The sequence below is a fragment of the Anolis carolinensis genome, chromosome 1 (assembly GCF_035594765.1).
Source record: "Anolis carolinensis isolate JA03-04 chromosome 1, rAnoCar3.1.pri, whole genome shotgun sequence".
In the NCBI taxonomy this organism is placed as follows: domain Eukaryota; kingdom Metazoa; phylum Chordata; class Lepidosauria; order Squamata; family Dactyloidae; genus Anolis; species Anolis carolinensis.
Window position 1 is genome coordinate 310,084,426 of NC_085841.1, and position 26,907 is coordinate 310,111,332.

Consider the following 26,907-nt stretch of genomic DNA (forward strand, 5'->3'; position numbering starts at 1 on the left):
TGACCAAAAATCAATTTGTAACCCTTTTGGTACTAATATTGGAGAGTGGTCCCTGGTCAAACAAAGGTTGAGAACCACTGCTTTAGCGAATTTAGGCATTCCTCCAGAATTCAGAGTTTGAGAGATAGTATATGGTCAATGGAATTTTATAACTATAGCACCTCAACTGCGAAATGCCTTCAGTTCGGGGGTCTCACTAGCACCAATTTATTTATTTCCATCATTTATATGCCGCCCTTCTCACCCGAAGGGACTCAGAGCGGCTCACAATACAGTAGAAAAATAAAACATAGCAATATAAAACAATCAATTTAAAACAATCTCATAAATACATTTAAAACAGTATAATAAAATACTTAATCCATTCGTCCACATAAACCTTGCACGTAAACCTTAGTCCGGACCGAGTTAAAGCCATCATAATTCATTCATTAAACGCTTGTTCGCAAAGCCAGGTCTTTACCTTTTTTCTGAAACTCAGAAGGGATGGAGCCTGCCGGATGTCACTGGGGAGGGAGTTCCACAGCCGAGGAGCCACCACCAAGAAGGCCCTGTCCCTCGTTCCCACCAGCCGCACTTGTGAGGCAGGTGGGACCGAGAGCAGGGCCTCTCCAGACGATCTTAAAGTTCTCATGGGCTCATAAGAGGAGATACGTTCGGATAGGTAAGTTGGACCGGAACCGTTTAGGGCTTTGTAGGCCAAAACCAGCACTTTGAATTGGGCTCGGTAGCATATTGGCAGCCAGTGGAGCTGACGCAACAGAGGAGTGGTGTGCTCCCTGTACGCCGCTCCAGTTATAAGCCTGGCTGCCGCTCGTTGTACTAATTGAAGCTTCCGGGCCGTCTTCAGAGGCAGCCCCACGTAGAGTGCGTTGCAGTAGTCCAAATGAGCTGTAACCAGAGCGTGGACCACCGTGGCCAAGTCAGACCTCCCAAGGAACGGGCGCAGCTGGCGCACAAGTCTGAGTTGTGCAAAGGCTCCCCTGGCCACCGCCGAGACCTGGGGTTCCAGGCTTAGCGATGAGTCCAGGAGAACCCCCAGACTGCGAACCTGTGTCTTCAGGGGGAGTGCGACCCCGTCCAACACAGGCTGTAACCCTATTCCCTGTTCAGCCTTACGACTGACCAGGAGGACCTCTGTCTTGTCTAGATTCAATTTCAATTTGTTAGCCCTCATCCAGTCCGACACAGCGGCCAGACACCGGTTCAGGACCTGGACAGCCTCCTTAGTGACAGGTGGGAAGGAGTGACAGAGCTGGACATCATCTGCGTACAGATGACACCGCACCCCGAAACTCCGGATGATCTCTCCCAGCGGCTTCATGTATATGTTGAACAACATGGGGGACAGTACTGACCCCTGCGGGACCCCACAAGTCAATGGTTGTGGGGCCGAGCAGGTGTCCCCCAAGGACACCATCTGGGACCGACCCTCCAGGAAGGACCGGAGCCACTGCAAAACAGTACCTCCAAGCCCCATCCCGGCAAGGCGCCCCAGAAGGATACCATGATCGACGGTATCGAAGGCCGCTGAGAGGTCCAGCAGAACCAGCAGGGACACACTCCCCCTGTCCAGTTCCCGGCGTAGATCATCGACTAAGGCGACCAAGGCTGTCTCGGTACCATGCCCCGGCCTGAAGCCAGACTGCGCCGGATCCAGAAAATCAGTATCAACCAAGAATGCCTGGAGTTGTGCGGCCACTACACGTTCCATGACCTTGCCCAAAAAGGGGAGATTGGAAATGCCAATGCCACCTTTATTTAGATATCAAGTATTAACATAGCTATACATCTCTGTGACTTAAATTATTCACTCCAAAATATTGTTGCACATGGTTTTAAAATGCTTAATCTTCTTAAACTGTTCCCATTTTGTCAATTTGTTCAATATCATATGTTTTAGCTCCCTTGAGCTATTTTCATTGTTTTAAATTGTTTCAGTCTGCTGATATATATTTTCTTTGAGTAATGCCCTGAAATATTGTGCTATAGCATATGATATAAAAATTGTAATAAATAGACTAACCAACTCAGGGACATCCAGTGAAATTGAATAGCAAGAGATTCAGAGCAAACAAAAGGCACTACTTGTCACACTGCATAAATTGTAGAATTAACTAGCAACTGATACCTAGTTAGGTGGCTTAACAAAGAGATGGCTCCAAAGGGACCAAATATAGGTGAATTAAGAAACGAGGACCAAGAATTGTAGCGTGCAAGTAATTTATTTATCCATTGATACCTGACATATTCAAAGACTGATGCTCCTTCTTTGTCAACTATGAATATAAACATAAAAACAAAGAATGCCACAATAGGAAGTAGCGGGGTAGGCAAATCTAAAGAGATGCTGGTGAAGTCCTGCAGCCAAAAAATAAAATAAGAAAATCCTCTGAAATTAATGGGATGTCATAAGTCAACGGGTAAGTTGAAGGCACATGCAACATAGGCACATACATGCAAACATTATATTTCCTTTTTTGCCCTTTTTAAAAACCCCAACACCCCCAAACTGTAAACTTTTGCTACACCTTTTATATAAAGAAAATATAACATTCACACTTTTGTTTTTGATTCTTTTTCTGATTACAAGAACAAAAAGGATAGAGGGGGGTTAAGGAATCTTGTGACATCTTCACATTTCATATATGTTAGCATGAGTTGTAATTGACGTCACTTGCTCAAATGTACTTGTGGAATAAAAATGAAATTATAAAGGTATATAAGCAGTTACATCAGAGCATAATAGAGATATAGAATGATGCTTGCCTTCCAATATGATGTGTGTTATTCTGTTAGCTTGAACCATCTGAACCCTACATCAACTCTGCACAAGAGGATAAATGGATACAGATCTGACTGCTATTAGAAATGGCAATTATCAAAAACCATGCCAGAGCATTTTAATTTCCATGGACATATAATGAATGACCTCCAGGCCCTTTAAAACAAAAACAAAAAATCAAAGAAATAAAAAAAAAACAACTAAATTGGAATACAGTCATTAAAGTCTATCCATTAGCAGAGGAATGGCCAGATACTAAGATTTTTTGAACACTACATATATTATTGCACAGCTCAATACACATTGAAGGAATTCTCAGAAAAAATTTCCCACCTCAAGAAAATGGAGCTTTGGGTAAACAGAATGTTTTCACACTTTGAGTCACTTACATAACCTTCAAAGAAATAACTATGTCAGTCTTTTGCAGCATAATGGAGGATGGGAGAGAGAGAGAGAGAATTAGGCAGCAGACCTTTAAAACAAATTGGATTGTTATTGTAGCTTTCATGCATAGAAACCCACTTCTTCAGATGAAGTAGAAGAGAGCTTTCCAAACATGTCATGTTGATGACACACTTTTTAGATTTGTGTTATTTTGTGACACAATAATTCAATTTTACTAGCAAACCAGAGGTTAAACCAATCCCTTATAAGAGGTACGGACACATATACAAATTGTGGTAATAAAATGTATAGGGACAAAACAACATGAAAAAATTTCCTTTATATTTTTAAATATATGATTTACTGCTCATTTCACATAGATTCAGAGGTTTTTCGTTATGTTTCCATCACATACCTACACACTGCAGCTGACACAGTAAAGTGTCTCAATGCACAGTTTGGAAACAAAGTTATGCAGTTTTGAGAGTGGTATAGAATGTAATTGGATCTAGAAAGATGGAAATCACATCCCTTTGCCCTAAATTAGCAAAGGACCGAAAGAGACAAAACAAGTATTTCAGACCTTTATAGTAGCAAGTCAGTATGGCTGCATGGAAGCAATAAACCTGCTCCCCAAAAGTCAGTTTCCCCAGGTTCAAAACTCTGAAAAGATCCCTTTTGTTATATCTGTGGTAGCAAGGACTCCTGCATTATGTATGTAGTGTGTCATGAGGCCATTGTCTTTGTTCATATCTCTCCTAATGGACTGCAAGCTGTTAATATACTTTGATTCTAAGACATATGCTTTTCTTGTACAAATATTTCTAAAAATGAGGTATGTTTTAGTTATGGGTGCTTTCATATATACAGATAGTCCCCAAGTTATGAACAAGAGAGGTTCAAGACACACACACACACACACACACAGAGTCTTGTTTATCCAACCTTCGCTTATCCAACATTCTGGATTATCCAATGCAATCTGCCTCTTAGTAGTCAATGTTTTTGTAGTCAATGTTTTCAATACATTCTGATGTTTTGGTGCTAAATTCGTAAATACAGTAATTGCTACATAACATTACAGTGTATTGAACTGCCTTTTCTGTCGATTTGTTGTAAAACATGTTTTGTTGCTTAATTTGTAAAATCATAACGTAATTTGATGTTTAATAGGCTTTTCCTTAATCCCTCCTTATTAGCCAACATTTTCGCTTATCCAACATTTTGCCGGCCTGTTTATGTTGGGTAAGTGAGACTCTACTGTATATATAATTTCCACTTGCCTCATTTCCAACAGACCTCTGAACAAACCTCTAAGGATGTCTGCCACCGATGCAGGCAAAATATCAGGAAAGAATGCTACTGGAAAACGGCCATACAGCCCGAAAAGCTCACAGCAACCCAGTGATTCCGATCATTACAGCCTTCAACAACACAAGATAGGTTCTATATGTTTGTTCTTAAGTTGAATTTGTGTGTAAGTAGGAACAGGTACATTTTTAAGTGTAACTGCAGCCCCACACACACACACAGCTTTGGTTCTCATAGGAATGTTTCAGCGGAGATACCTTTCCCCATGAAAACTCTTTCAGGAGTGAATTTCCCTTCTGAGAGGTAAATTTATCTCACTTCCTTTTGTTTCACCTCCATTCTTAACTATGTCATTTGCAAGTCTGATGTTTGTAACTCAGGAATTGCTTGTGTGCAAGTGTTTTTTTCTGTAAGTGTGCGTCTTACTATCGATGTAGTCTCAGAACTAAATAAATACAGGTAATTAAATCCAGTTATCTCTCTCTAAACTCAATTTTCTTATTTGGACTTTGGCCTATATAACCTTATACAGGATTTCAGAATTTTTTATGGACATTATCAATTTACATTACTGTGTAAATTGGGACCAGTTTTTTTCCCCCAGATTCTTATGACAATTTTCATCAAATTCTTCTTAATTAAAAAAATTATTTATATTTTTATCGTGTCAGAAGCAACTTGAGAACATACTGCAAGTTGCTTCTGGTGTAAGAGAATTGGTCGTCTACAGAGACGTTGCCCAGGGGATGCCTGGATGTGTTACTATCCTGCTGGGAGGCTTCTCCCATGTCCCTGCAAGCTAGAGCTGACAGATGGGAGCTCACCCCATCATGCGGATTTGAACTGGCAACCTTCAGGGCAGCAACCTAATCTTCAGGTCAGCAATTCAACTGGCACAAAGGTTTAACCCAGGAGACCCCAAACTAAGGCCCAGATGCGGCCCTCCAAAATAATTTACCTGGCCCCTGTCCTAAACTTTAGACTAAGGGTTGACCTAAGTCTGAAATGACTTGAAGGCACACAACAATAACAATCCTAATTTTGGACTATTTCTTCATAGTCCGGCTCCCCAACAGTCTGAGGGATCGTGAACCGGCCCTTCACTTAAAAAGTTTGAGGACCCCTGGTTTAACCCATTGCGCCACCACGGCTCCAATTCTTCTTACAATGTTGGTGGATAAAATCAGTGGCATAAAGGTGTAAAATCTGTGTTCACACTACATTTTTATTCTAGCCAGCAACACCATAAAAAATGTTGGGTGGAAATCCTCTGAAGAGTCTTGGGGGGGGGGGGGGGGGCTTGGACTGAGACCCACAGCAGATGAATCACAAACTGACCTTCAAAGGTGCTTCAAATAGATTACTTCTTTTCCATTCCTCTTTCTTTTCTTATTGAAAAAGACTTGAAGGGCTCATCAGTTTTGTTATTCCTTCTAATGCTGGCATGCTGTTTGCGAAAGAATGAGGGCGAACAAAAACGAAGACATTTCCTCGCGAGTTTCCACAGCTGAGCCTCCAAACAGACCCAAGAATGACCTCAAGATGGCGTCTCTCTGCAAACCGTCACGTGTCTGAGTGCCCACAGCAAACATGGCGGAGGGGCCCTCACGACATTTCCCTTCTCTCCGTCTTTCTATATGTATTTCTACCCCTGGGTTGCTGTGAGTTTTCCGGGATGTATGGCCATGTTACAGAAGCATTATCTCCTGACCCACCTCTATGGCAGGCATCTTCAGAGGTTGTGAGGTTTGTTGGAAACTTGGCAAGTGGGGTTTCTATATCTGTGGAAGGTCCAGGATGGGAGAAAGAACTCGTCTGCCCGAGACAAGTGTGAATTGCAGCTTCAAAGCCTAGCTGCTTTTTGCCTAAGGGAAACCTTTGTTAGGAGGTGTTAGCTGGCCCTGATAGTTTCCTATCTGGAATTCCTGTTTTCAGAGTGTTGTTCTTTATTTACTGTCCTGACTTTAGGTTTTTTTTTAACACTGGTAGCCAGATTTTGTTCATTTTCATGGTTTCCTCCTTTCTGTTGAAATTGTCCACATATTTGTGGATTTCGATGGCTTCTCTGTGTAGTCTCACATGGTGGTTGTTAGAGTGGTCCAGCAATACTGTGTTCTCAAATAATATGCTGTGTCCAGGTTGGTTCCCCTGAGGATGCCTGTCATAGAAATGGGTGAAACATCAGGAGAGAATGCTTCTGGAACATGTCCATGCAGCCCGGAACACAACATGAAATACAGTAGTCTAATCTAGACTGGAAGTGCATTCCTAGTCCTGCCTCCTATGGCTGGGGGGGGGGGCGGGGGGGCGGGGGAGAATCGACCAGCAACAGGCATGCGCAGACACTACGCTCTGAGAAACGACACTCTCACCGTGACGTCGCGCCGCAGGCCTACGGCGAGCCAATGGCGTGGCGCGCTGGCGCCGGCGCCGTCTGATCACATGACCAGGAGCGTCACGCGTCGTCGTCGTTTGGGGAGGCTCTGCGCGGTGCGCTCGCGGCCTACTCGCCTTTGCCGGGTTCAGGGGCGTCGAGAGGGACGGGCCTCGCTTCCTCCGGCGGCCCTTGCGGTGAGGAGTGGGGAGGCCTGGGCAGGGGCAGCCGGGGCGCCGCTGCTGGGGTGGGGGGCGGGAATGGTCTGGGAATGGCTTCCTTCGGTGCTTCAGGCCTGGATGGAAGGGAGAGGATTCTCACCGCTTTCAGGGATTGGAGGACTGGGCGACGCCGGGAACCCCTTTTCATTTAAATAACAAACAGTTGCTGCTAAAGGGGACGGGCTGTGTATAAAGCGGCCCCACTCCCCATCCAGGCGTAGGCCCCATCCGCACTGCCATATAATGCATTTACAATAGAGTTCAAATGACATTATGTGAGTCTACAACAGGCCTGGACAAACGTGGGCGCGCCAGGTGTTTTGGACTACAACTCCCACCATCCCTTACAGCATCAGGGCCTTTCCTTTTCACCCTCAGCAGCATTGGAAGGCCAAAGTTTGCCCATACCTGCTCTACACTGTAGCATCAATGCACTTTGGCACCACATTAATATAGAAACAAAATGATAAGAGGAGTTGTTTTTCAAAATCTTGAGCCTTCTCGGCCCAAAAGTGCTGGTTCCTCGCCAAACTACAACTCCCAAGATTCCATAGCACTGTTCCATGTCAGTTAAAAGTGGCATCCGACTTCATTAATTTTGCAGTGTAGGTGTACCTACAGATTATGCACTAGGCGTGGAGAATCAATGGGAAATGCAACTACCACAAATGTTGCAGGGATGTTAGGTATCCTCATGTGAACAATAAGACATTTGAAGACATAGCCGTATATGAGTGGTTTTCAAGCTGTGGGTCCCCAAGTGTTTTGGCCTGCAACTCCCAGAAACCCCAGCCAGTTTACCAGCTGTTAGGATTTCTGGGAGTTGAGAGCCAAAACATCTGGGGACCCATAGGTTGAGAATGACTGCCGTATATTCATTTGCAAAGGCTGGAACCTCAGTGGCATAATGGATTAAACCCTTGTGCTGGCTGAACTGCTGACCTGAAGATGTGAACGTTGGCGGTTCGAATCTGCAAGATGGAGTGAGCTCCCATCTGTCAGTCCCAGCATGAGAGAAGCCTCCCACAGGATGATAATACATTCGGCGTCCCCTGGGCAACTTCTCTGTAGATCGCCAATTCTCTCACACCAGAAGCGACCTGCACTTTATTCTCAATTTGCCTCTGACAGGATAAAAATATATATGCAAAGGGATCTATAGAAACGTAACTGAGAGAAAGAAGTTGATAGCATCAGCTTCTGTAGACAAAGGATGCATTTGCACTGTAGAATTAGTACAGTTTGACACCACTTTAATTGCCATGGCGCAATGGTTTGGGAATTGGCTTGTAATTTTTCTAGGTCTTTAGTCTTTTCTACAAAATAATGCTGGTGCCTCATCAAACTGCAACTCCCAGCATTTCAGAGCATTGAGTCATAGCAGCTGAAGTGGTGGCAAACTACATTAATTCTACAGGATAGATATACTACTTCCTCAGATGCATAGAATGAAATGCCTAGGAACAGAGCTTTATAGGAAGACTGTATATGAATCCCCATAGAAATGCAAAACTTGTGCTTATGGTGGTAAGGTAGCAAGTTCAGTATTAATGATGGGAAACAAAGGCAGGAGGGAAGATATTGCCTAAGGACACGGTGCATGGATAATCATGAATGGTGGAGGTAGTTACTGGAATGTAGTTTAATGCCAGAAAGGAGATATGATAAACTAAGGGCCCCTCATGAATATGGCTTATTAACTAATGTTAATATTAGTGTGCCAAAGGACCACTGTCTGTTTTGCCTGCTAGGAGTGAGTTCCAATTTCTCTTTGCAAACTTCCTTTGTGTTTTTTTTTTTGTTTTTTTTTTTGTTCATTTAAGGGCAGATGTTTTGCGCAAGAGAAAGATTGAAGACTGAAATTTTCAGCAACTTTTTTTTCTGTATTCCCATTCCTAATGTCACACAGCCATATAACCCAGAATATCAAGGCAGAAAATTCCACAGTATCTGCTTTGAACTGGGTTACCTGAGTCCATACTGTCATATATTCCAGTTCAGAGCAGAAAATGTGAGATTTTATTCAGCTGTGTGGAAAGGGTCTAAAATGTCAATTTTTACCCTGGTCTACTTATACTATGAGACAGTATAAGCATACTGGCTTTTACTTATTGTCTTTGATCTCCCACATGTCTGAGAATCACAGACTTTAAAAGAAAATAATTAGCTATTTAGGATTTGTACCATTTTTACTGATATTATGGACTGGAGCCATTGGAATTGCTTTAAGATAGTAATTTTCTTCTTAGTGGAGGTTATTCATTGTGATGTTTTGTTGACGGAGTGGAAGACTTCCATAAAGTATATTGAAAACACTTTAAGCATTAAAAGTATTTGCTTAAAATTGAATTTCCATGGAACTGTGCTTGAATTAGACTGAAAGTCCAGTTCAGTGCTGGGAGATCCTGTGTAAATCATAAAGCATATTTAGAGAAATCTTATAAAATCACATTATAAATATTTCAGCTACCTCGTTCAACATCATTGTGTGATGGCTAGATTAAAATCAGCAATTGTTTACAGTTTCTACCCATTTTAGCTTGTCGGTTTGAGTTTTAGACCACATTGTGACAAGTTGGTAAGACCTAAAAAGTCTTATGTTGTATCTACACTTACCCTGTGTTTACTCGAGTCTAATGCACCATTGAATCTAATGTGCACCTCTATTTTCAAAACCCTGAAATCAAATAAATAAATAAAACTGCTGCTGAATGTAATGTGCAGCAACAAAAAGTGAATTCTTTGTGATTTTGGGGGAGGGGGGATGTGTATTACTGTTGCTGGAAACACCCAACGTTTCCAGCAGTGGAAAAGAAATCCTTGGGGTGCATCTGTACTGTAGAACAGGGGTCCCCAAACATTTTAAACAGGGGGCCAGTTCACAGTCCCTCAGACCATTGGAGGGCCGGACTATAGTTTAAAAAAAAAAACTATGACCAAATTCCCATGCACACTGCCCATATCCTATTTTGAAGTAAAAAAACAAAACGGAAACAAATACAGCCTCAATGTTAATAATAATCATGATAAAAATACTAAAGAGGGTTGAAAGAGACCTCTTGGGCCATTTAGTCCAACCCCCCTTTTACCTTTGTGCACCAAAAGCACTAGCAAATCACCACTGACAGATGGCCACCCAGTCTCAATGTTGCTAATAATAATAATAATAATAATAATAATAATAATAATAATAATAATAAATCACACAGTCCTAAATGCTTGGGAAGTGTTCGACTTGTGATTCGAAATCCAGCATATATATCTTGTTTGCTGTGCTATACTGTTTCCTTCTGTTAATAATAATAATAGTAAAGAGGGTTGGAAGAGACCCCTTGGGCCATTTAGTCCAACCCCCTTCTGCCTTTGTGCACCAAAAGCACTAGCAAAGCACCCCCTTAATAATTAATTAAATAATAATTAAAATACTATTATAAACAAGCAAAGCTTTGGAAGGCGCGCACCAGGCGAGGGAGGAGGTGGGAAAGGTGTGCGCCTTTCCCTCCTCCCTCGTGCTGCACACGCCTTCCTCGGTGGAGGAGGAGGGAGCCGGCACCACGGGGGCCGGATAAATGGCTTCGATGGGCCGCATGTGGCCCCCAGGCCTTAGTTTGGGGACCCCTGCTGTAGAATGAATCCACTTTAATTGCCTTGGTTCAATGCTATGGAATCCTGGGGTTGTAGGACAAGGTTTTAAGCCTTTTCTGCCTAAGAATGCTGGTGCCTCACCAAACTACAAATCCCAGGATTCCATAGCATTGAGCCCTGTTAATTTAATTAGAGATGACGTCCCTTGAAGAGGAGCTCCAGGTGCAGCTCCCCCTTTTGCTTTGTCTCAGCACTAGGATTACCATATGATGCAAATCTAATGCTCACCTCAATTATGGTAAGGTAATTTAGCCAAAAATTGTGAGGATTAGATTTGAGTAAATATGGTAATAGTTTTTGTCTTATTAGTCCAACTCGAATGACATCTGATAAACCTGATGTGTATTCTAGTGCAAGCTGATTACATTACAGTAGGGTTTACTACACCTTGTGTCACACTGGCTTGTTGTAACTAACATTGTTGGATTAAAATGAATGAATGAATAATTTATTATGATCAACAGATCAGGCAAGCATTGAAATGGGATTTGTAGGCTCTTAGGATGTCTGGAGGCCACCAGATTACAAAAGTATGATTAAACTAGAGAAAATCCCATGCGGGTACGGTATATACATACATTTTTGTAAGTTTTTATATTGTTCTGTGTTAATAAAACTATAACAAATTTGTGTGTAACCTATGTTTATTATTACAGATTTGTTTCTAGGAATGTGTTGTTGCTGTACGGCTATGGCCTTCTGAATCTCAATTTAGGTAGATATCTTAAAACTTACCATTTAAGCAAGTTGGAGATAGAACATACTCTGGGAACATCTAACCTATCCAGAGCTAGTTTCCATATTCTTTGAATATGGTCATAACATTTAGATTTTCTAAATGTTTTAGTCAAATTTATAGTGCATATCTCTTCAGAAATAAGTTTTGCTGTGTTCAGTGCTTCTTACTCTTACATGTGTGTGTGGGATTGCTGCAAGAAAATAGCATAAGCTTGTGAATAAAGCTTTTTTCAACAAGCTGAAACTAACTAAAGCATGGATTCAGTGATAGTGTTCAGAAGAAGGGGCACTATTACATAAAAGGCCAGTTCCATAATAGTTATTAGCCTACCCCCACCTGTTGGTAGAAGAAGAGCCTTGTCCAATAACCTCAGGCCCTGAACAGCTGAAGGTAATACGGTGGGCCCTTGGTCTGTTGGACCATCCGTCACCCCCCCCCCCCCCCAGAACATCAAACTTTATGGATGCTTATATATAGCCCATTATATATAATCATATAGTAAAATTGTAAAATGACAAAATTGAGGCTTGTTTTCTGGATTTGAGAGGGGGGTATTTTGAAGCTGTGGATAGTTTAATCCATAGATGCAGAACCCACAGATATGGAGGATGGACTCTCTTGATAGTTTCATATATTAATACCAATGTTTGAATTGTGGGAGTCATACAGGTCTGTTTCAGAATTGGTGTGATATAGTCCATATAATCTATGAATCAGCAACCTAGCTGCTGAATCTTTAACCAGATGAATTTTAAAAGAGTTTAAGCACAGTCCCACATAGAACATAGCCCAGTAATAGTGTGTAGATATTATCAGACAATGGATAAAAATAGTCTGCTTTTGTTTTGGAGAAATTATCCTTAGTATGCATCATAACCTAGAAAGTGTATTTAGTTTAAAGGAGGAACTGTAACAGTGCATAGTAGTCCTTCATTCTTCTATATCTCTTAATTGGATTTAGCTATATTATTAACAGTATTTTGGAGTAATGTGTTCTTGAAGATGTGTGGGCAGGTTTCGATTTTACATGATGTGCTTTGTTTTTTATTAGAACCTGAAATTCTGTCTGCCAGAGCCCATTACAAAAACACTCACTTAGAATTAAAGAATACTTGATCTAGGAACTGATTGTGAGTACCAGAAATTATCAAAGCTAATAGTCCATCTACTCTTGATTAACTCCAGTTTTTCTTAATTCAGATACCATTTAAACTAAGAGGAAGTAATTTTGTTGCTCTCCTTAGTAAATATTTGGGAATTAGAAGTCCTAACTTTCTGAATCACAGTTGGCAAGAGATTTACTGGAGGCTTCATATTCCTTTAGATGAATGACAGAATATTGTCAGCTTAGAAGAAGAATCCAACTAGAGACAATAATTCAGAATTTATTGGTTTAATAAATGTTTGGAATGTCTATTCTAAGGCTTTACAATGTTTTTGTATAATGTATGAGCCAGCATGATGTAGTAATTTGAGCATTTGGACTATGACTGTGGAGACCAGGATTTGCACCCCTGTTCAGCCATGGAAATCCATTGGGTAAACTTTGGCAAATCACACTCAACCTCAGAAGTCGGCCATGGCCAACCCTCCTGAACAAATCTTGCCAAGAAATAACCCTTAAGGTTACCATAAGTCAGACATGATTTTAAATACAAATGTGGAAAATACATATAGATAGAAATATACTCATAAAATGCACCTATTGCATCTGCCACAGCAGATGCAATGATTCTATCTAATTTGCCAAATCCCATGGGATTTATTATTACAAACATACATCATCAAATGATACCATATTATATAATTTCTGAAGTGATATAAATCCATAATCTACCTATTTGGGGGCGTTATTCATGTTTTAATCCTAGCTTTGCATTTGTAGGGTGCAATATTCCAGTATAATTTTCATTGAATTCTGTCTGGCTTTTTTGGAGGTCTAACTGACTGGTCCCTGCATATCCAGATATTTGCTTTTTAATCTAGTTTCATTAAAAGCTAATGTTTGTGAGAAAAAGAGCTTTCTGAATTCTAATTGTGACATTCATCCACATCTTAAGAACAAATGCACAAAAACAGTTGTCCTGTCTATCATGATATGACCGTGTTTGTTTTTTTCTGGCATATTAACAATTTGATTGGTCTGAGGGGATAATGGAAACCACTTTTTAAGAATGTACCATATTAGGTACATCTGAGAAGATTCACTAGATTGTATAAGTCCTGTTTTGGGTGCAAATCATTTGAGTTATAATTTTTACTTGGCTTAATGCATGCTATTTATTTGGGAGAAGCATGGATACAGATTCGAAACAACAATACAGCAGAATACATTTTAAGCTGATCACTTTGTTTTTTCCCCCCAGGTTACTGCTAAACATGTCTTTTCCACCTCACTTGAATCGCCCTCCTATGGGTATCCCAACTCTTCCACCTGGAATGCCACCTCCACAGTTCCCAGGTTTTCCTCCACCTGTACCTCCTGGTAAGTTATATCAGAGGCCTGTGAAAACATCCATGTTTTCAATGCATTCATAAAAAATGCATGTAGATCAGAATGAAACATACTTTTGTTGTGCTTTGTGTCAACAGGGGAAAAATTGGTTTTAGAGTATTCATTGTTTTTCTGATGTACATCTTTGCACAAAAGAGATTTATGGTTTATCCTTGCTCTAAAAGCATTGACATCTTTTTTTCATAGGGACACCAATGATTCCTGTGCCCATGGGTATTATGGCTCCTGCACCAACTGTAAGTATAATGTATGGCATTCCATTCCATCCCACCCACTACTTTCTTTATATCTCATCATTTTCCCAGGCTGGAAATCCAGACATATAATGTATTTAAGAACATACAAAATTAAGATTTAAAAAGCAACATAATTAATTTAATAATACCAGTAAAAATCTAAAACATTGAAAAAAATAATACAGTGCCATAAAAATCATTTTTGTTAAAATCAGTTCCCAAAATCTTGTTGGAAAAAATGTTCTTATCCTTTAAAGTAAAACTAAGAAGGAGCCATCTTAACATGTATGGAGAGCTTCAAAGCATAGGACTAGCCACAGAGAAGGTCTTCTCCCGTTTTTCAAACAACCATAGCTGTGAAAGTGGTGGGATAGAGAGAGGTGCCTCTCCTGCAGCTCAATAAGTCTCATATGGGAAAATACAACCAGCCAAATACCCTGAACTGTATAGGGCTTAATAGATCTAAATCGTCACTTTAAATTGTTCCCAGAAACAGATTGGAAGCCAGTAGAATTGTTGTAACAAGGATGTGCTGTTTTTAATCAGCAGTCTGGTAGTAATCAGACTACAGTTGAAGTTTACAAACATTCATCAAGCTCAGCCCCATGCATAGTGTATTACAGTAGTGAAATCAAGATGTTACTAAAGGTGTTATCACACTAGAGTTGAAAGAGTATGCATCCCATCTGAAATCTTGTGGTTGTCTCCTGCAGAATTCTAGGACATTTTAAAGGTCCCTCCCCTAAACTACAAGCTCTAGAATTCTGGAGAAAGCAGTCACAGGATTTCAGATGGGGATGCACACTCTTTGCCTACTCTTTAAGATCTAGTGCAGAGCTTTCCAAACTGTGGTGACACACTAGTGTGTCGCCTGTAGACCCTAGGTGTGTCTCATGAAAATATTCTCCCACCCCATAAATTCTCCTTTGAATAGCCTTGATAGCCACTTGGATCAGCTGCCAAGCCAATGTAAGGGAGCAGTCCTAGCTATTCCCATTAGGATTGTGCCCAGCTTGCTAGAAGAGCAAAAATATGAGGATGCAAGTGGCCTCTCCCTGCTGCAAATGCTGGGAGCAGCCATGTGCTCCCTGCTCCCAACCAGGAGGAACTTCTGGGAAAAGAAATCACAAAGAGCTAAGTCAAGTGGGGAAGTGTTCAAAACAGTTGAAGGACATTGCTCCAGACTCCACTGCATCTCATTAAAACAATAACTAGCTCTTGCACATATTTTTATCTTGTTACTCGTAAGTCATACAAATCTTGGAAGTGTATATTATCTTACACATAATATATGTTTTAAAAAATAAATGAAAGGTTTTCATGAGATATATTGTGTCCCCATACATTTCATTATTACAATTTATGTAGGTGTCTGTATCTCTTATAAAGGGCTGATTTAACTTTCATTTTGCTAGTAAAACTGAATTACCGTGTCACTAAACGATGCATTGCAAATGCATTAAATTGGCATTAATAGCATTTTTCAGTTCTAACACGAAATCAAAAATAATACTCTGAAAACACATCAGATCCTACATGATCTTGGAAGGTAAGCAGAGTCCGGCTTAGTACTGGAATGGAGGACTGCTAAGGAGTAGCTGATGCTATAGGTTATATTTCAGAATAAGGCAGTGGCAAACAATAATAGTCATTGCTTTTAAAAGCCCCGTGAAATTCATGGAGTTGCTGTAAGTTGACAGGCTGAGCACACTCATCAACTTCAAACTTGAAACAATTAGAATCATATCCTCTACTGGAAGTGTAAGAAGCTATCTGCAAAGTGCTATCTGCATCTACCATATACATGACCCTTCCTATACTGGCTCCTACAATGCAAATCTTGGCTAGCAGGGAATGTAGAATTTCCTTATTTATGTACATTAGTCAGTTTGTTCACAAATGCCTCCGATTTTCAAGGAAAGTGGTTGACCTGAAGGTAATTGTAAGGTGTCATACTGTGTACATTTTATGTAGGCATCATTTTCTGTTTGCATTTCTTTTTAAAGCATATTTGTTGCAATTTGTGAGCTTTGCATTGAATATAATTAACTGAAATAATTGCAAGAAATCTTTATTGCTGAGAAGTATTTTCAACCCAAAATATCTAGTTCCTAAAATTACTGTTTTATAAATAACATTTGTTTGTGATGTGTCGAAGAATTGGTTACTGAGACTATTATTGTTTCAAGATTTATTACAAGATTGTTAGTCTAGCACAGGGATACTCCACGGGGCCCTTAGGGCTCCACAAAGCACAGTCAGGGGCTCCATGTGGATCCCGCAGTCCGTCTATCCCCTGCTCCCCCTGCCTAGGAAGTATGCGGCCTTTAGAGCCTGCCTCCATGGCCCATGGGGCCTCCCCAATACCCCGCCAGCATAGCCTAGGAATTTGTCTGGGCATCTTCCATCAAATTCCCCTGAAGCTTCCAGGTAAAACCAGAACAGAAGAATGAACCTCCAAGAGAAATCCATATCGGGAAGAAAAGAGAAAGAGGGGGGAAAGGGCGGAAATGGTGCATCTCTCAGCTGCAGGTTGAAGGGAAAAGAGGCGAGGAGGAGGGAAAGGGGTTGAGGATTGGACTGGATAGCCCCTGGTTGCTCCTACTATTATTACTACTATTGTTGTTGTTGCAAAGGCTGGATGGCCATCTGTTGGGGGTGCTTTGACTATGCTTTTCCTGCAAGGCTGAAGGAGGCTGTACTGGATGGCCCCTGGGTTGCTCCTACTATTATAATTACTATTATTATTGCAAAGGCTGGATGGCCATCGGTTGGGAGTGTTTTGATTTGTGCTTTTACTAATTGACAGAAGGGGGTTGGACTGGATGGCCCCTGGGGTCTTCCACTGACATACTGTTAAGTTTATGTTTTTATGTTGTTTAAATTGTTTTTCATTTTAAATATTGTATTCCTTATTTTGCACTACAAACAAGATATGTGCATAGTGTATAGGAATTTGTTCATTTTTTTCAGTTAGTTCACATAAACATTCTCCATCCATCTGCCATTGGCCTGGCCCTTCTGTCAAATTTTAAAATGTGATGCGGCCCCTGTGTCCAAAAGTTTATTGGGGCTCCACAAAAGTCCCTTCAAAAGGGACTCAGTGGCTTTAAAAGTTTAGAACCCCAGGTCTAGCATATTGATAGCAAGCTACTTGTGTATCTCTGATTTTGTTTTAGTTAATAAGTTATCCTAAAATTTGCTTACTCATTAGACATCTCTTCTTACTTTTTTAGGTATTAGTCCCAACTGCAGTGTCAATGGTTGGAAAACACATGGGAATCCGAAAAGACCATCCAGGCCTAAAGAACAAGGAAAATGATGAAAATAGTGGTCCTACTACCACTGTTTTTGTAGGCAATATTTCTGAAAAGGCATCAGACATGCTTATACGTCAGCTTCTTGCTGTAAGTGAAATGGCCTTTCATAGCCTATGCTTATAATGTCTTAAATATGTTGGTGTGATGTAGCAGTTCCCTCGTACTTACTGTGTTGATTTTAAAACATTAGCTTTGGAAAACATTTAAAATACTTCTTATGATATTTTTTAATTTTAATCCAATTTTATCTCAAGCTTAAGTTTGTATGTCTTGTCTTAAGGCACTATATAAGTGCCATTTATAAGCTGCCTTCCATTCATCCAATGCTTTTGGGTGTGGAAAGATTGGCCGCTTACAAGTAACGTTGCCCAGGGGACGCCCGACTGAATCTCACTCAATCTTCGGGGAGGCTCTTTCTGTGTCCCCAACCTTGTGTGACTGTGGAGCAGAACAAACAACTCCTCATATGTATGCTTGCCCACAATGTTCTGCCTCATGCACGGAGGAGGAGTTGTTTAAAGCTACGGACAATGCAGTTGCTGTTGCCCGTTTTTGGTCTAAAACTGTTTAGTTTGCTTGTGATTTCCTTTTCTTTTATCATTTTAAAATGTATTTGTTATGCAATGCTTTTGACACGAAATAAATAAATAAATAAGCTGCCTTGAGTCCCCCTTGGGGTAGAGAAAGGCAGGGTATAAATAACGTTAATAAATAAATACTTCATGGGCATGTAGAGTTGTTCTGTTCACTTCTGTGACAGCATTTTCATATAGTCCTCAAAAGTACCTCATGCAAGCAGCAGAAACTTTCCAGAGAAAGTGTAAAGAACCTTTCACTATCCAAATATGTTCAACTACAGCTCCTGCAGGTTCTTGCCATTTCCTGTGTTGTTTGGGACTTTTGGGAGTTGTAATTAAAAGCATCTGGAGGGCCAGGGGTTTGCTGTTTCTTGTCTTGAGCATGGTCTGCAAATCTAGATAACCCTTTCCAATATAACCAGTGGTAAGCAATGCTGGAAGGTGCAGTCCAACCAACATATATTGTATTTGTATTTTGCCAATTCCTGCTATAATTGTACACAGTAACTCAATACTTCTTGATACTTTAGTCCTACAAGTAATGTACAAGCAGATGTGCTAGCTTATTCATTTGCATGTATTAGGTTACATGCAATAGTGTCTCTCCATTAGTGGAAACACATTTACTCAGGGAACATTGTTCACAGTTTCAAAATCAGAACTTCGTATCTGGAGCCTAGTCTCATTTAAAGGTAAGTCATATTGGCTTCAAAGAGAGCAGATGTTCTCTAACAACATTTTTCATGAAGACATCATTCTTTCATAGGCAAAATAAGGGCACAATTCTGAGAATGCCCTATGCATTATTACTACAAGCCCTGCCTGAGATAACTGGAAGATATTTTAAAAAGAGCCTCTTATAAAGATTTCATCACATGGGATGAAAATACTTTGGGAGATGCCTGTACAAGCAACCAGGGTCCCAAGGAATCTGATTGTTCACTTTCAAAATTATTAGGCATCTATTAATCTATTGGGATTTTTAGAATTAACACTGTTTTTCCTTATTCAGAAGTTCAGGTGTGATGATTGTTCTTCTGTGCCAAATCATCTATTATCTAAATGTTATTTTAAAATAATATTTTACAGAAATGTGGTTTGGTTTTGAGTTGGAAGAGAGTTCAAGGAGCATCTGGAAAACTTCAAGGTATGTACTTTTGGCTCTTTAATAATAATAATAATAATAATTATTATTATTATTATTATTATTATTTTCTATCCTGCCACCATTTCCCCAAAGGGACTCGGGGTGGCTTACAAACGGGACTAAGCTCAGCACAAAAAAGTTTACAAACTAAAAACATACTTAAAAACAACTCATATACCAATCTGATTAAACAATTAAAAACAGCAGAATATAAAACAATGGTTAAAATGAATCAAAGCAAACATCAATAACCAAATTGGGCAAGATCAGAAATCTGAGAGAGCTGGGCATGGGTTTGTGCAAAGACTCAGTAAGATCTGCTCTAGGCATTAGGAAAAACTTTATAGGCTCCCAAAAGTGTTGACCCCATTCCCATACTAGGACCAGCACTTTGTCAAAAGCCTAGAATACTCAATGCATCACTGATCAGGAAGCCAATAGGTGCACTTTCAGTCAAGGAAGCTCTTTTAAAATGTTGATTAAAACAAGGACTGATATTGTACACTGGATTGGACCCGAAAAGTTATCAGATCCTATTAGTACCAGCTACAGACATAAAGGACTAGGGAGGGAGGACTGGAAACATTCAGGAAACAAAGTATTTGAGTTTTTAAAAGTTTTTTTCTTTAAATACGTATACAATTTTTTAGTATTTCTGAAATGCCGACACTTGAACAATCGGCTCAAAAACAAGAGGTGAGAAAGCACCAGCCCTCTCAATAGTGGACTCCACCTCCCATCAGTTTCTGTTGTCCTAGCCTGCTATCAAATTAGCAGTGTTTACATTCATTGATGGATGCACTGAAGTTGTTATCTAAAAGTATCAGTGAAACCCATACAATGCCATATTAACCCAAATGAAGGGAATCTATAGTAAATCTGCTTTCACCAGATTGGGTGACATCATTTAGAAGGACTTACCTTTCCTATTCTGGTTAATATAGGCAGATATATTTATTTAGCCTTGTGTTCTTGTTGTTACTCGGGCAGTATAATAGGGCTTTGCATGAAAAGTAGCATTACAGGATAGATGCAATCTGTATCATCTAAATCTCATGTACCCTACTCATACAGTAGTTTTCCAAAATAAATCATTCTTTAACTATCGTATGTCATCTGCACTGTGTTACAATTCATAAAACTGCTGAAATAGTAGCAGACCTGAGTTTTTCTGTGCATTTGTATACATTCTTAATTCTGGTTGTTTTTTAACCTCTTATTTATTATTTCTAGCTTTTGGGTTTTGTGAGTATAAAGAACCAGATTCCACTCTCCGTGCACTCAGGTTACTTCATGATCTTCAAATTGGAGAAAAGAAATTACTTGTGAAAGTTGATGCCAAGACAAAGGCTCAGCTAGATGAATGGAAGGCAAAGAAAAGGGCTTCCAATGGGGTATGTATGCTGTTCGTATTTTTGCTAAGGTCTCAGTCTACTCTAAACCAAACTTAAAAATATCTGCCCTAAACTAGGAAGGCAGATTACTGAATTATAACGAAATTATAAAGTTTAGTATGAAATCTGATTCCTTCTCATACTCAGTTTACTTATTTTCTTTTCCTGCTTTATCTGCTATACTATGTTATTTCATTTATAAATGAGTAGCCATGCTGTTCCTGTGCTCTTTGCTTCTCATTTTGCTTTGAGGTTTGACAGTCCAAACCACTTCATGGGCATTGTAGTTAGCACAGGTGAAAAGCTATTGCTGGCAAGGAATTCTGCAGTCCCTGAAGAATGGACATGGCTTGCAAAGCTGCCAGAGCTGACTATAAGCATGTCTGAAAGAAGTTGACCATAAAATCACACTGGGGAACTTAAAGATTTCTAGAGAAATTATATCAAATAAAATCTGTAGAGAGTCAAATCCGCAAAGGTGAAAGCCCCAAATCTGAAAGGATGACTGTATGTATACAGATTTTGATAAAATCATTTAGGCCCCAAAGGCTTCAAGAGAAAACCATGTTTTAATTTGTTGCTGGGAAGAAAATTGGTGCTAGTTGGGCCATTAAAAGGTGGATGTCACAACAGAGAAGGCTCTCTCTGTAGTACTGGTATGGCACAGTAGAAATTTCCTCCAGCAGATTTCAGTCCTTCGGCAGGTGTATATTCAGAGTGCACCTTTCCCTTTGATGGCTTCAGGGCATAGAAGTGAATAGAGAACACTGATGGACATCAGTGATTGAAACATACTAATTTATTATATTATTAGTTGCAAAAGGGATTGACATGGCAAAATGGTGTCTATCAATTATACTAGGAGAACTTGCTCAGCAGTGGATAAGAATTAAATGTTTTGTTTTGTGAACTGTTGACTGTGTAAAAGAATGGGTGAAGTAAAGATTGTAATTAGTCAAGACCTAATTTTAATGTACTTACTGTTTCCTTAAGATAGATGTTAAATGGCTGCTCTTTGGGAATCCTGAAACACGATGTACAGTAGGAGTGCTTTTGTGTTTCTTGTGGGATGTAAGTCAGGAAAGTAAATTCACTATTAAGAGTGAGTTTAAGTGAATATGCTCACAGACTGGATGCTCTGTTAATGTGTTTAAGCTCTAAAAATTCTTTTAGTATTACATCCAGAGTTTTTTTAATTGAGAAAGTAAATATCTGGAATGCTTCAGCTTCCATAGCTGAGTAGCACTTTGGTTCCCTTTTTATTATCACCTAGTCACTACCACCTTCTAGTTCTTTCCAGGTTGATCATCTATGATCTGAGAGCTTCTGTTCCAGCTGAAATCCCTTCTTTCCTTCTTTCTCTACTTCTTACTTACTGTCGCTTAATGTGCTTCTTTCCCTTTACCATTCTGTTCCTTAACCTGGCACTTGACTGGACACCCATCTTGGATTCTCAGGTGAGATTCCATTTTGTAGGTTTTTTAAAGTAGTCTTTAAAACAGTATTTAAAATTTACCAGCAAGCAAAGTCATGCTTGTGGTAAAACATGAGTTGATAAAAAAAACCCTACCTTTTCTATTATAACTAATTTTAAAGGACTGGAAGTAACTTTTAATAACAATGAAGAGTTAATGTTGCTGGAAAAGTATTGGTTTTATGTAATATGCAAATTATGTTTCATATTAGTTCAGATTACAGCCATGACTTGATCTGAAAATAGCCTTGAGCAAACTGTTGGCACTTGCCCTCAGGTTCTCTTCTGCATGACTCGACTTGCTGGCTGCTCCTATGGAGGAATTGTGTTTTTTTCTAGACATTTTGAATCCATAGGTTTGACATTTGGAACTCTTGTGAGCAACCATGTAGAGGAAAAGCATGCATATTTCATAGGGTTATTGTTTTTTTATGCCATGATTGACCCAGACTTTAATAGATGTATGTGCTGTATAGTTCCAACTTTTAGTGAGTGTGATAACTCACAATTTTTCTCCCCTCTTTGAAACTGCAGAGGTGGGTAGTATCATTTGAGCTATTGCATAGAGCTATTGCCCACCACCTTTACACCTTTAAAACTAGCTGTGATTTGTTTGGCAGCTATATGGTAAAGGAACCTACAGTGCTTTTACTTCAAATGTAAAGGGGGCAGAAAGGCAACTTTTCTAGCTTCCAATGATTATTAACTTTTTCTGTGTCTGAAAGCTCCCCTGTTTCTCATGGAAGAGTCTGAGGGAAAAGTATGAGGTACTACATCCTGAAAGATGCACATTGCGACAGCACAGCTCAAAGTAACACCTGCCTAACCCTTTCATCAGTCAATATCCTTAATTAGAACTGCAGCGAGGGTAGGAATTACAGCTGCATTCTACTTAATTAAAATGTATGGGTTTCAGTATATACTTTTAAAAAAAGTTATTCTTAAGGCACAAATGCCATTTCATTGCTTATTTGGTTATTTTGTGCATTTCCAGCAGTAAATATAAGAAGTAGGTTTCTATGCATTTGTGAAAAGATCCACCAGTCAGCTTTTTGTATCTCTTTTAATACCCTTCTCCTGTCTTAACTTGGCACTTTTGCTGTACCATATCAGTTCTGCATTCACTAACTACATTTCTACAATTCTACTGCGATGCCAGTGTATTGTCTTTGTGAGGATAGAGGAAATTTACAGTTTAAGACTTGTATGAATGTTACGTGCCATATTTAGATGAGAGAGATATATAAACTACCAATAACACAAATGTCTGGAACACAGCACTGCCATGCCTCATATGCTTGACTTTAAAATCTGTGTTGTTTCTTAGAACGCCAGGCCAGAACCTACAACTGATGATGATGAAGCACTTGATGAAGAAGCGAAAAGAAGAGACCAGCTAATTAAAGGGGCCATTGAAGTTTTAATACGGGAATATTCCAGCGAGCTCAATGCCCCCTCCCAAGAGTCTGACTCTCATCCCAGGAAGAAGAAAAAGGAAAAGAAGGAGGACGTATGTGTTTTGATTTTGGACACAAACAGATTTACTTCATCTCTCCTTACATAAGGGCCAGACCTTGTGCCAGTATATTAGCTCAAAGCATCTGATGAGAACACAAATCAACAAGTCTTGAAGTTAGCAACAGTTTTCATGTTTCATACTGAAATAAAATCAGTTCTAGATGCCAAACCCTATGGATGTTGTAGGTCTGTATACAAAAGAGTTTCAGTGCCCAAACTACTTGGAGCTGCAGGTTTGATTCAGCCATTCATCCCTTCTAAAATACATGTATTGAAGTAATTGCAGATTGTTTTTCAGAGTCTAAAAGTAGAAATCCTGCCTGTATTGTTATATATTAAAAGATTCAAGTCACTGGGTCTTAAGGGTTTGTACTTGTGTAATGGCCACACTTCAGTTGACTCTGGGCATCTTGAATTTTCTTCACTGTCCTGTTTTAATTATATTTATGAATATAACTAAAAATACTTTGTTATCTTTAAGGCATGAAAGCCACACTGCTATAAATTGGTTTGCTAATATTTGCTATTGGACCAACTGATTTCCATTTTTAAAGTGTAATTATTTGGCACAAGATACTATAATCCACCTTTTTGTGGATTATCTTGCAAATGGTTGGGCTAAATATTTCCCCTCTGGGATTAAAAAGGTAATGTCTGATAGGAATAATGCAAAGTACAACTTTGAATGTTTGTTTCAGTGATGAGCTATATCATCTGCCAATCACAAGTAGAGTTCAAAATTGAATTTGGTCCTGGAGTCTTTCCTTTATTTTCTGTGGCTTGCTTCACTGGTAGCCAGCAGCAAGTTATCTACGAATGCTATTGAATTATTTTAAAACCAGTGCAATTCTTCTCACTTAGGGAGTATGTAATCTCTCCCCTAATTGTTTTTTAGGGTCCAGTAACTTGAGAAATTACTTTTGCAATGAAATTCTAGTACTCTTGTACCTTTCTATAGGCCAGTTTTCATTTAAATTTCATCCATGCTATGGATTATGTTTATGCGTATAATCTAGTATTATGCAATGATGCTGAAAGGGTTACTTATGGGAAGCCCTTTACAGAAACTGAATATTGAGCATATCCCTTCAGTATACTAGTTTAGGGAATAAGGAGCCATGGATAATTGACTTGGCTGAACTTTAAATTATTGTATTCTGTCACAACAAAGAACTGTGTAACTCTATCCTTTTCTTCCCACCCTTTGAGAAGGTGGAAATACATTTTGGATTTCATGGGATGGGATGCAGATGGGACATGAACATCTCCTCTTGACTTTATAGGATTTTGAATTAAAGAATCTTTGCATGATGGGGGAGAAGAGGAAATTGGGGTGGGTGCCATGTAAAGTTGGTTTTGAGATACTGTTGTCCCCTTTATTGAATGCTTATCTTCACAACTGGTTCCCTTGCCCATTTTGATTGTAAAAAAGATGAGAGTAAATGTGGGAGACTTGAGATTGTGGGTAAAAATGGCAAATGAAATCTGACTCTTGATTTCAGATGTGGGGAACCTCGCTAATTTGCAGTAGCTATTGGGAATCCCCTTTTAAGACTGTAATTTTGCGAATTAGCGAGTAAGAAACAAACCAGACTTCAAATACCAAAAAGAAAAAAAAAGCACTGGCCACTTATTAACAAGCATAGCTTAGCTTGCAAGATCTCCTAGTGTGCTAATATCCTACAATTTTAAATGGAGACATTCCAGGGTGAGGTGGCACCCATTAAACCTTTGCTGAGAAGTAGATCAGTAAAAGGACAATTAGCGAGGTTCTTCTGTAATTTTGTTGAGTCAGACCAAAGGTCACGGCAATACTTCATTGCTTATTCTACCAACATACAGAACATTGTTTTTTTCAGAGTAGTGTGCAATCTATTTTTAAAAACAAAAAATCTCCGTGGATTTTTCCGCAGATTTTCCGCAGATTTCCAGTGGCCCCACTGATACCTTATCCACTCATCACCAAGGTTCGTTTACATTGTAGGCTTTGACAATGACTTTGTTTACTGCTAGTTACCAGATTTGTGACTTGTGTCCATCTAATTTTTTTTTCATTCATTTAACATCAGACTGTGAGGTTTGGTACTGCAGACGGCCTTTATTTATCTTACAAGACTGGTTCAGAACATCTAACCTTTAGTTTTCTTTTGGTTCTACTGTTCCTGTACAGATGGGTTTTAATATATTATCTCCTGATCTCTTCCCCCTTTCCTCTTCTCTGTTACAGGAGGATATAAACGCTATAGAAATGGAAGAAGACAAAAGGGACCTGATATCCCGAGAGATCAGTAAATTCAGAGATACTCACAAGGTAATATACTTGTTTTGCTGCTTATGCAAAAGTAGGTTTTTACAAAACAAGGCCCCTCCCCCTTAGAGAACCATATAACCATATCACTTAATAGTTTTTTTTGACTGTAGGCAAGATTATGTATCTAAAAAGTCAAGAAAAGTTTTCCACTTGACTGACTTAATATCTTATAGCTAATCTTTCAACTTTCTAATGATTGCATTGCAGTCATTTCTCAAACACAATTACAATTATTTTGAAAACATTCTCTTATCTACCTTTTCTTTAAAATTAATCCAAAGCAGCTAATCCCATTTTCATAAGCCCACATAAGTAAACTAGGCTGCTTTCTGGAACATACGCTGCCCCCTACAACATTCAGACAATTCTAATGCTTAATTTCATTTTAAGATTTAACTTAGCTCTGAGTTGAAAATGGGGGAGAAATAAATTAGGCTATTGGTTATCAGACTTTACCAAAATTTAGATGCATGGAAGAACTGTAAATTCCCATAAAGCTAATCTATTCATTGACCCCCACCATTATGATAGAGATCATATGGTGACTAATGCAAGATGAAAAACACAGCTTGGAAAGTAACATGGAATAGGATGTAAGTATGAGCTTCTGTTTTTTATTATTTATGGATGCCCCCTCAGAAAAATATGCAAAGGGGTAACTGGCTTGGAAATACGTTTGCGCAGCAAATCCTACCTCACGGTTCCCACCTACAGAAGTTCCTGTAACATGAATTTATTAATGTGTTCCATTTGGGAAGGGTGGTGCAAGGGTGGTGAAATGCAAATTATGCATGCACTGTATTTTGATGTTTAACTTCTAACAGAATAACAACTGCCCACAAAGGCTCGAGTACTCCATGCCCATGAAGTGTTTACCCCTGAAACGAGTGCTTTATGTTTGCTAATAATTGTGTCATGGTTTGAAGGTACAGAATGGTAATATATCTCTGGTTAT

The 26,907-nt window shown here is 39.4% G+C and overlaps 2 protein-coding genes across 6 annotated transcripts in view; one reads left to right on the top strand and one right to left on the bottom strand.

Annotated features, from left to right (window-relative positions):
• The window catches only part of zfyve1 (zinc finger FYVE-type containing 1), a 37,682-nt gene extending 31,672 nt beyond the window's left edge, over positions 1–6,010 (bottom strand). The window contains exon 1 of the mRNA XM_008103895.3: positions 5,819–6,010. The gene's annotated coding sequence lies outside the window, so the exon portion shown is untranslated. The remainder of the gene's footprint in view (positions 1–5,818) is intronic.
• Positions 6,011–6,909: 899 nt separating this feature from the next.
• Positions 6,910–26,907, top strand: part of rbm25 (RNA binding motif protein 25) — a 33,111-nt gene continuing 13,113 nt past the window's right edge. The window contains exons 1-11 of one of the 5 annotated variants that reach the window (XM_008103914.3): positions 6,923–7,051; positions 11,377–11,435; positions 12,511–12,589; positions 13,826–13,944; positions 14,161–14,210; positions 17,447–17,617; positions 19,198–19,255; positions 20,489–20,649; positions 23,451–23,633; positions 25,555–25,608; positions 25,869–25,952. In XM_008103914.3, the coding sequence (XP_008102121.1) occupies positions 13,839–13,944; positions 14,161–14,210; positions 17,447–17,617; positions 19,198–19,255; positions 20,489–20,649; positions 23,451–23,633; positions 25,555–25,608; positions 25,869–25,952 (867 nt within the window). In that variant the 5' untranslated portion in view covers positions 6,923–7,051; positions 11,377–11,435; positions 12,511–12,589; positions 13,826–13,838. Of the gene's footprint in view, positions 7,052–11,376; positions 11,436–12,510; positions 12,590–13,825; positions 13,945–14,160; positions 14,211–17,446; positions 17,618–19,197; positions 19,256–20,488; positions 20,650–23,450; positions 23,634–25,554; positions 25,609–25,868; positions 25,953–26,907 lie in introns of all 5 variants that reach the window. The other 4 variants (XM_062968093.1, XM_008103922.3, XM_003214523.4 and 1 more) reach the window with 4 other exon arrangements.